We start from the raw sequence: 10,845 nt of genomic DNA on the forward strand, positions 1-10,845 counted from the left end.
AAACAGCACGCCTCCAGACCCGTAAACAGATGGGCCAACCCCTGTGCAAGCCCTGAAAGGACCTGTTGAGCGAGTCGGCCAGATCGCAGAGCTGGCCGGGGAGAAATTCCACTGAGAAAATGATTTAGTGTGAAAACCCAATCAGAATCCCCTATACTCTGTCTGACAGGGAGCGAGAACTTGCTCACCCCAGCTAGTTCACATAAGAAGCAACAGAAGAATTGCCCGAATGCAACAGGACATGCCTGTAAATAGCCAAAAAGGCAAGGCTAGTAGACTAAGAGCTACTGCTCCTAACCTCAGGCAAAAGAGAAGCCTAGGGAGTTGCGTCTACATCACAGCCTCAAGACTGCAATTGCCAGTGCAGGCATCCATAAAGCGGTCTAAGTCCAGGGGGAAACAAAGCTAGGGAAAAAAGTCCCCTGAGCGATCCAAAAGGATTCCAGCCACCTTCCCACGTGGAGGAACCCACTCTGGAGGAGGACCCTCATGTCCCTGACCTGTGAGGCCGAACCCCCCAAAAAACTTGAGGAAAGACTAGAGGGCCAGCATAGCTATCGATACCGTCCGACCGAAGATCGGGTCTAAAGACCCCGCAGAGGCCTGCTCTCGTGCCAGTCTGGCACTGAAAAGAGCTTAAAGCCTCCCTATTCTCTCTTGTGTGAAGAACAAACCTTCCAAGAGACAAAGTCGAACAGCATGCCCAGGTAAAAAACCTGGGATAAGGACAGCTCGGAATTTTGCCTGGTTACTGAGAGCACCAGGCAAAAAGCCTGGTTCAACACCAAAAGAAAGTGCAGCTGACAAGCTGATTGACCTTGAAAAAGCTCAACCAGCCCCCGAGATAGTCCAGAGACCAACACCCCCAGAAACCGAGCCCTTTCCTATGTGCAGAAACGCAGAAGGAAAGCTCATGTGAGAGCCCGAGGAAAATCTCAGCCAAAGCTGAAAGCTCTAGCCCATGCCGACCCACCTCTCGCAGAGAGGGAGGAGACACTGAACCAAAACCCCTTTTGTAACCGGGAGCGCATAAACGCGCTGCCAGAGACCCAAGAAGGAAGGGAAAGATTCCAGCTATTGAGTGGGTTTTAACAACCCCCGAAAAAGCCTGACCCTTGCTTCCTGCAACCAGCGTGAAATCAAACCCCTTGTAAAAGAAGGAGATCACACCGAGCAAAAAACAGTGTGGGCCTAAAACGTCACCGAGAAACTCCTCCGCTCAGTGACGACCCTAGCCCAAGCTGCAAGCAGCCTGGCTAAAGCCTTATCCAAGGCACCCTCCCTAACCCAAAAGAGCGTTCAGGGAGGATAAGATTGCCCATAAGAAAGCACAGAAGAGAGTCTCAGCCAAAGCAGAAAACTCCAAACCATGCCATCCCAGCTCCTCCAGAGAGGAGAGGGAGGAGTAACATCATGAAAACTCCATGTTCCCTGTGGTCTGTCAGCGAAGCCAGAAACTAGCCCCTGGCAATAAAAAAGTCCGGATCAGACCCTGAGCCTGAAAATTCCCTGCTATCTTCTTCCGCACTAAAAGTGAGGACGAAGCAGCCTGAAACCCCGAAGCCAGCAGTCCCCTGCGTATGAAGCAGCGGGAAAGGTGAAGGCTGAAGACCACTATCCTAAGGTGCGGATCAAGCCAAAAAATGTGGCATGTGGTAGGCAATCACCGCAGACTCAGCAAATGAAACAAATTGCGAGAAAGCCTGTGAAAACCCAAAGCCATCCCGGAAGAGGAAGGAAGAGAGACACCCCCAACCTATCCGGGACAAAGTAAACTGCAACAGCAGCCGCTCTATGTATGGGAAGCCTACAACCAGTAGGCAACCCTATACACTCCCCCTCCTCAAACAAGGAGTCCGAAGCTAACCACCAGTTGTGTAAAACACAAAAGGAGGGGAGACCAGGGAGGTCGCGCACTAAATCCTCCTGCCGATAACACCGCCAAGAGTGTGGATGAAAAGCGTGATCAGTCTCTGACTGCCAACCCAAAACCGCTCACCTGAACAAGAGGTGGGGGGAAGAGGGGTTGGTAACTGGCACAGATCTCTGCCGAGAAGGAGAGAGAGTGGAGAAACAAGACAAAGCCGGGCCCGGCGCGTCTTACCCCACCCGCTGTGCGAGAGAAGCATCCCAGTGCTAAGAACCAGACTACCTGGTTTGAACCACAACTCACCCCAAGTGGGGAGGGGGGCGGTCCAGCACAGCCGTAACCCCTAGAGGGGGTATGGACTGAAACAGAGAAACGGCCGTAAACGGCCGATCCTCGCTCGTCCACCTGCCGAAGTCAAGTAGCCCTATCACTCACCCACCCCTAGGAGGGGGGGGGGGGGTGACCTATGCTGGCTAAGGACAATGACCACTGGCCAGGCGATACTATAGCCGAGTCCCCGCAGACCCTTGTGAATACAAAGAATGGGAGACTGGAGAGAAAGAGTATGTTCTGTCTCCGCCTGTCCCAGGTGGACAGCCGGCACAGCCCGTGCAGAGAACAAAACAGAGCAAAGCTCATTGTTCCCTGACCACTGTGCGAGACACCCTGCCGAGAACAAAAGAGAGTCAAGCTCATTGTTTCGCGACCGCTACCCGCGACAAGCGCAGGCAGCTAACACAGCACCTGTCCCAAATGGAGCAGAGAAGGAGTATGTAACGTAGCCTGGAAAGCCGTACATAGCACCCCCGCTGTGTAGAAAGGCCTGAGCCACGCCATGCCCCGGATGGGGAGGGGAGTGGCTCTTCACAGCAGTAAGAGCGACGGAAAGAGACGAACCGAAAAACGGCCGACACCCCTCCGTCCACCTGCCGTATTCCTATAGCCCACCGCTCACCCACCCCGATAGGGGAGGAGAACGATTGTCAGGCCAGGACAATAGAGGCACAGACTGTGAAGACAGTCTAACAGCGCTCACCCCGTCCAACCCAGAGGGAGGGAAAGGGTGGACCCGCGACAAGCGCGGGCAGCTAACACAGCCACCTGTCCCAAATGGGGCCGAGAAGGAGTATGTAACGTAGCCTGGAAGCCGTACATAGCACCCCCGCTGTGAAGAAAGGCCTGAGCCACGCCATGCCCCAGATAGGGAGGGGGATGGCTCGCCACAGCAGTAAGAGCGACGGAGAGAGACGAACCGAGCAACGGTCGACCCCCCGCCGTCCACCTGCCGTAGTCCTATAGCCCACCGCCCACCCACCCCGATAGGGGAGGAGAACGATTGTCGGGCCAGGACAATAGAGGCACAGACTGTGAAGACAGTCCAACCCAGAGGGAGGGAAAGGGTGGAACGCTACTCCAGCCCCCACCCGATCCTGCCCAGTGGGCGGGAAAGGGTGAGCCACTGATACCCCCTCCACCCTGCCCCAAATGGAGCAGAGAAGGGGTATGTAACGTAGCCTGGAAAGCCGCCACCCGAACGCGCCCGGGGGGCGGGAAAGGGTGGGAAGCTAACACGGCCCCCTGCCCGCAAAGGGCAGAGTGGGACAAGCCCAGGCCGTGACTTACCGTGCCCCCCCACTCCCCCTTCCTCACGGTAAGGGGGCTGCATGACCGACCCAGCAGTGCTGTTTTTAAAGCAAGCCGAGCGGCCAAAGCAGGCGGGGAGCTGGCCCCCTCTCCCAAAGGAGAGAGTGCTCGCGAACAACCCAGTCTACCAGTGGCAGAAAGGACTGAACCGAACTGGCAGTTTGCACCAGGCGACGGTGCGATGCAGGAGCGCCCCCCCTATCCCCCCCCATTAGCGGGGGGCTGCGTAACACACTGTGAAGTACCGGCGGTAATCAGAGTGGTTAGACACAGGCAGGGAGCAGGCCCCCCCTCCTAAAAGGAAGGGGTGCTCGCGAACAGCCCAGAGCCACCAGAGGCAAAAAACGGGCTGAACCGAACAGGCCATTTGCACTTGACCACAGTGCGAAGCTGACGAACGGGAGGGCGGGAACCGCCGATCGCGCCTGAAACAGCTGAGAATACAGACCAAAACATCGTTAAGTCCCCCCAAAAGGAGGACATTGACTGATTCCTCTTACTCAGAGAAAGGGGAAAGAATAGCCACACGGCCACCCCCCCCCCCCCCCCCCCCATCAGTCGCACCGATGACGATCCAACAAAAAGTCTATAAGGAGCCTAAAGGTTGATTAACCCCAACAGGGGAAGCGAGCTGTGAAAGAACTGAACCCGCCCTCGGAGGGATAGGAACATAAAAAGAAGTGCTGTTTGACGGATCTACGACCCGCATAATAGGCAAATCAAAGTTCTTAGGCTACTCTTAGGAATAGTTTTCTAAACCAGGCTAAGAGCCTTGTCACCTTCCAGTCTCGCGCCAAGTTTAGCTTTGTTGTCGGCCATTTTAAGACCGGCGAAAAACAGTCACCCAGAACAAAAAACTTCTGCGTGCGTGTTCAACACAAAGCTATCAACATTTATACCAAACATAAACAGGAAAGATCTCACCAAAAGGTAGACGGACAGGTAGACCCCCAAGAACCGGCTAGTCTCAAGGACGAGCAGGCATGTGAAGGCCAAAAGTGAGAGCGAAATTCGGACACGTCCACCGTGTGTTGTCGAAAGTCGAGAATGATTATTACGGATGCGGGTGCTCACGTGGTGCGCAGGGTGTTATGGGTAACCGAGCAAGGTCAGGCCATAGCAACGGCTATGGCGTCGCTTTTAGCTTGGTTACCACCCTACTAAGGGCAGGTAATTTGAGAGGTTTTTTCGACATCTAGCATGTGGGACTAGAGTCAATGCATTCATAAGAATTGGAGTAAGAATATGTGATTAAATCTCAAAGTATTACAGACTGCTTCTCGTATCATGATTCTGTGTCTTCCGATTCTCCCAGACCACCACCTACCTCTTGCTCTTCGTGTGACAATTGTGGGTCTTTGTCAGCCACTTCACTGTTGGTTCCCCTTGGTGCCTGATTGTTAAAATCCATCTGGTTCAACTGCAAACAAGGATACATCGTATTAATGTACAATGTACAAAAAGATCACTTATTAAAGTGGTAACATTTAACGATGATAAAGACCAAATGGGTGTTAACTCTATTTTAAGAGGATATTGTCTGCTTGAGGAAGTGCTTTATTTTTGGGGTAAAATATTGCTGAATAAGTCCAAAAATCACACTGTAATGTTTGCATTCTTCCAGTTTAGAACGACTTACCTCCTCTTTCATAATTGGGACAAATAAGAGAGTCCATGTCTAGACAATACATGTAGACAATGTTCATTCTGCACCTTTATTTTCTCTACTTTCCTTTCCCAGATTAATTTTGTGATCATTCAAATCTAGATATATTTGAAAGTATGTGACATATTGCTTCCAATTCATCATCATCTTTTCAGTTTAAAGTTAATCATTTATTTCTTCTTCTCCTTTTTATGACTGTTTTTGTAAGAACTACACTCTACAGCTGATGCTACAGAACAAACAAAAAAACAAGGCCAAGTTGTCAAACTGTGAAGCCTGTCCTTAACTGGGCCAAGTCGACTACGCAAAGTTTTCTTCGCGAAGCTGGCCGCACGGAGCTTTAGCACAGAGTTTTGGGTGAAAAGACTTCGCAAAGTCTTCGCAAAGTCCACTTCGGGCTGAATTAAGGACGGGCTATAATGAAAGCTGACCGACGGGCGCAGTGGCGTGGTGGTAAGACATCGGCCTCCTAATCGGGAGGTCGTGATATCGAATCCCGGTCGCTGCCGCCTGGTGGGTTAAGAGTGGAGATTTTTCCGATCTCCCAGGTCAACTTATGTGCAGACCTGCTAGTGACTTAACCCCCTTCGTGTGTACACACAAGCCAAAGACCAAGTGCGCACAGAATAGATCCTGTAATCCATGTCAGAGTTTGGTGGGTTATTGAAACACAAAAATACCCAGCACGCCTCCCCCGAAATCGGCGTATGCTGCCTGAATGGCGGGGTAAAAACGGTCATACACGTAAAAATTCACTCGTGCTAAAAACATGAGTGAACGTGGGAGTCCAAGCCCATGAACAAAGAAGAAGAAGAAGAAGAAGAAGAAGAAAGCTGACCTCCTGAATGCGCGACAGCAAGATGTCCGCCACGTGGTGGTAGAAATGGGGACTGTCGGCACAGAGGATGAAGTCGTGGAAGAACTGCTGGTGTCCAGGGAAGGTGGCCGTGGGGCAGGGACCGCCACAGCTGGCCGGCTTCATCAGGCGCTCCTGTAGCCTGACACACAATAGCAACAATGAATGATTCATTCTGAACAATTGAGCTGACTTTACTTTGTACACACCCGACACACAGCAACAAGCAATGTATGATTTTACTTTGTGTTAATGAGATCAAAAACAAGATACAATTACTTACTGGTAACTTTTACAGTTATTAGCTGATTTTACTTTGTACACATGAGATCACAGACAAATACAATAACTGTTGACTTCTATGAGATCACAGACAAGATACAATAACTTTCTGGTAACTTCTACAGTTCTGAGCTGATTTGTTTTGTTTGTACACATGAGATCACATACAACAATTATTACATGCAGATGATTACTTAAGTTCTCCACAGTGACACTTGGTATTTACATCATGGCCTCTGTTCCAACAATACCCTCACTCCCATCTACCAGTCCAGAAAAAGACTTGAAAGTAAAACAGGCTTTCCCTATTGTAACTTTCATTGGTCTCTAATTTCAAAACTTTTGTTTCTACAACACCAAATTTGATGACACTTTTTTGTTTCCAGATGGAAAAAAAAGGTCTTTCATCAAGTCTAAAAATGTCAAATAACCAAAGGGAAGTAATCGCTCTTAATGCATACGACATGTGTAATAGATATTATTATTGGTTATTTGATATCTTAACATCGCTCTGCCTCATTCTGTTTGAGATTCTAAGTTTAAAAATGTCAGGCAAGGGCCCAGGCTGAATTAAGTGAATACAAGCTGCGGGAAACAAGCAAAACAGTAGAATGTGTGGCAAGCAATCTAAGAGGTACAAAACATTGTTCTTACAAGCTATTATGATTTCTTGACTTTAGATTTGATTATTCTCCCCAGTGGGGAGTGGGCCGATCCTGGAGGTACTGCAATACCAGGCCAACCCGTGGCGAAGGTGGAGCAAGCCCCTGACACTTCGCCGAGGTTCAAAAATCAGTTTAATATCGAAGCCTCCATATAGGAGGCGTATCAGATATTAAGCTGATAAGAACAGATACTACACTTTGATCTTAGCCAAAAGGCCGAGAAGCGATACTGAACATAGCTTGGAGACCTCACCCAACTCAGAACCCTAGTTAAAATCTCTCTGGTGGGCTCCTAGCATCCAAAAGAACACATTATTACTCAGCCATGTAAACACACTTTCCATTAAAATTAATAGGGACCAACTCTAACAAAATGACTCTACATTCTTGCATTTCCAGATCAATGAATATTAAAGCAAAAGCCAGCCTAAACCTGGTTTGTATCCACTAAACAGACAAAACCCTGATCAAGCTATGTCAGGCCTTCACAGCAGTATCCTGTTGCCTAAAATAGCTTTATTGATTCAAGGCAAAGCTGGTTGGCTGAGCCAACAAAGGCCGCTCACTCCTGCTGGCAAAGTAGGTCAAAATGAGATTAAGTGGATAACATAAAGGTCGACAATTCAAGGAGGCCTACTTTTACCCTGCTCTTTGTATTGCATGCCTGGAAAGGGAGAATGGCTATTTCACAGCACTTATGCGACAGCTCAAGCGCAAAGAGTGACTGTTTGTTGCTGAGTAGTCATAAAATTCACGTCTACTTTTGGCATTCCCTTTCCATTGTTTGGTAACCCAAGTCAGTTATTTGCCCAAAGTCAGTGCTGTCTGCTCAAAAGAGAAAATGTGCAGTTTATTTTTCCCTCCTTTGGAACTATTTTTCTTTCTTTTTCTATTCAGTTTTTCTTTCATTTTATGAATTTTGTGTTTCTAACGTTTTTAATATTTTTTAATGCTTATGTTTTGGAGTTGGCGTTTGTACTTTACAATGTAAACTACAATTGCAATGAAATACTCCTACCTTTACCAAGTGCTCTAAATTCTGTTGTGTTTATCTTTAATCTAAAATTAATTACAGATGTGTGGAAGACTTGACTTCATGCGCCCAAACGCAATAATCACCACTGGCGAACAAAGAAGAAAATAAATGATAGTGGTAATAAGTAATAAAAACAAAGAAATGCATACACCTGAGAAACATTATTGTTTCACACATACACAAACAGTGGTAATAAGTAATAGAAACATTATTGTTTCACACACACACACAAAGAAAGTCAACAACAGAGACCAAAGAAATGAACAGCAAATTCAGTGGACTCTGATAGAGCAGTTCAAAAAGAAAAAGTTCAAACAAAAACAAATTAAACATGTTAAAATCATGACAAAAAGGAAGAAAAAGTTCAAACAAAAACAAATTAAACAGGTTAAAATCATGACAAAAAGGAAGAAAACAAGTATCAACTGGTAAAGAAAGACAACAGTGAAGAACAAAATCTTCCACAGCAAAAATGAAGGGCAGAAATAATGTATACACGTAAACTCACTTTTGGAATTTGTCTGGATTTGCCGTCTTCAGGCTGATCAGCTGTGATATGTCTTTGTAGTCGGACTTTGTGCTGATTAACTCCTGATTCTTGCAGCTCTGTGAACAGACAGAGACACATCAGCGTCCTACAGCACATCTCAAAATAACACCCATGAGCTTTAAAGGTGGTCGCCTACATTTTTGCTTTTTTTCAATAATCTCAGTATGGTTAGATTTTGCTAAAAAGTTATGTCAGACGATGAATGAACCATGGGGGAAAAAGTTATAGAAAAAAAAATATATGTAAAAAAAGATTTTATTTTTGGGTAGCGTGACTCACGCTTCCAATATTTTGTTTTCTGTTTGCTGAGAACATGTGCTTTGCCTAAAAATACTGACCAATCAAATTCATGTCACTATGCTTATAGCCACGCCCAAACAAGTGCAGCAACAGTTTGACACTGGAGCGTTGTCCACGATTTTTTTTAAACGCACAAAATGCACGGGATTTGAGAGGAGTTTTGCGCTTGGCATTTTCCAAATAAGGATATCCTACTATGAGTACTACGCTGGAATACTACAATGAATTTTCAAACGGCTACACTGGCTTCATCTTTCCTGATCGAAAGGGGGTGTATTGTTGATATTTGTAGATAATAGACTCTGCATTTTAATGGTCAAATGGCGATTTGGGTATAACAATGTAGACAAGGACCTTTAATGGTCAAATGGCGATTTGGGTATAACAATGTAGACAAGGACCTTTAAGGAAGGCAAATGTGCAATTACTTGGCTTAAAACACTAATTTGCCAATTCACAGGTCTGGTTTCAAATGCTTTGAATATTTTTTCCCCCTCTGAAACCCTTGATCATGCAGAGGCAGTTCCAACTAGATACCCTAATCGGGTTTTTTTGTGTTTATGCAATGAAACAGCTAAGAAATTTGCAGAAGGCTAGACAATACCATTAATTTTGAAACAAAACCGATGTCTTCATCTTTCTGAGAAAAAAACAACGTCTGAATATTTGCCAAACTTCATATTTGTAAAACTTCAAAAGTACAAAATCAAACATTACCCCAGCATTTGTCAACATTATTTTTGAAAATGGACTGGAGACCTTTCATTTCCTTGCATAAAGTCTTTACAAACTAAACAGTCAATGTTTCAACTGTGTCATATGATGCAACCTTTGAAAAAGTTAACAGTCCCTCACAGGCCTCAACCACTGATCAAGTCAAGTTACTTCTGCATTTGAGTGTCAGTTCATACCATGATAAGCTGAGAGACGAAAAGCTGAGCGAAACAGAGATGTGTGGCAAGTTCATTGACTTGGAACATGGTTCGTATCCTCTCATCACAGGCAGTGCCCAGACTCCAGCCAGCCAAGCCTCTCTTCTGCTCCCACTCCTTCTTGATGAAGAAAAACGTATCCCTGTACCAACAACACACACATCAGAGGGTAAATTTACATAGTGCAATATTACATTTGATTGTGATAGTCTTAATAGACGTGTGACCTTATTTAGATTTTATCTGTAAATTTATTCAATTTAAAGATGACACGGACAACACTTTAGGTCAGTGTTATTGGAAGTATGATAGGTGTGCTTGTTATTACATACGTGAACCTATGTTTTATGTTTTATGTGTGTTGTCCTTTTGTCCAATTGTTGTTATAATCGTTTACAGGCAGGCAGGGTGTGCCGAAGAAAATTTTCCATTTTTATGTAACATTTTAATGGACAATAAAGTGCTGTTATTATTATTGTTAATGTTATTGTTATCAATATCATTTAGAAAACTGCGATGAAAGAAAATCTAAAGGAAAGGAGTATTCTTCATCAGAACTTGTAGCAAAGTCTGTGACTTACAAAATCAAAAAACAAGAAAGGTAAGTTGTTGGACAAAATTGACAAAATTACGTTACATTCACAAATATGTGGACCCAACAGTCTTTTAAGTGGACAGACAAACAAATACCACAATAAACTTATCTTGATGGAATTCAGTTTTCGCCCACTCGCCAGGAAGCCGAGCGAATGAATGATTGTATTGGAACGTTGGCAGTCACTTTGTTTTTGGATCTGTTACTTACAAGTTACAGTACAGTTGACATCTGATAGTCCACAGCATACAGTCAGTTTATGAATTAGTGTAGACCTTTTTTCCTCCCCTTTCCCCCCTTTTTTTGGAGGGGGGGGGGGGGGGGGAGGTTAAAGCTAATAATAGACATGGAAGCAATGAAGCAAGAGTATAATACACTTGAACACATGAAACAATATTCCTGGAAGTTTTTGGTTGCTGTACTTGTTATTCCTTGGCAATGTTTTCTGC

The 10,845-nt window shown here is 45.7% G+C and overlaps 1 protein-coding gene and 1 non-coding gene across 2 annotated transcripts in view; both read right to left on the bottom strand.

Annotated features, from left to right (window-relative positions):
• Positions 1–6,172, bottom strand: part of LOC138952918 (uncharacterized) — a 39,749-nt gene extending 33,577 nt beyond the window's left edge. The window contains exons 1-2 of the mRNA XM_070324671.1: positions 6,019–6,172; positions 4,842–4,934 (exon numbers count right to left, since the gene is read on the bottom strand). Of these exons, the coding sequence (XP_070180772.1) occupies positions 4,842–4,934; positions 6,019–6,162 (237 nt within the window). The 5' untranslated portion in view covers positions 6,163–6,172. The remainder of the gene's footprint in view (positions 1–4,841; positions 4,935–6,018) is intronic.
• Positions 6,173–7,018: 846 nt separating this feature from the next.
• On the bottom strand, positions 7,019–7,211 carry LOC138954039 (U2 spliceosomal RNA). Its single transcript, XR_011451706.1, has one exon. It is a non-coding gene; the product is annotated as a U2 spliceosomal RNA (small nuclear RNA).
• Between the last annotated feature and the right edge of the window lie 3,634 nt (positions 7,212–10,845).

Source organism: Littorina saxatilis, linkage group LG17 (genome assembly GCF_037325665.1).
Source record: "Littorina saxatilis isolate snail1 linkage group LG17, US_GU_Lsax_2.0, whole genome shotgun sequence".
NCBI lineage: Eukaryota > Metazoa > Mollusca > Gastropoda > Littorinimorpha > Littorinidae > Littorina > Littorina saxatilis.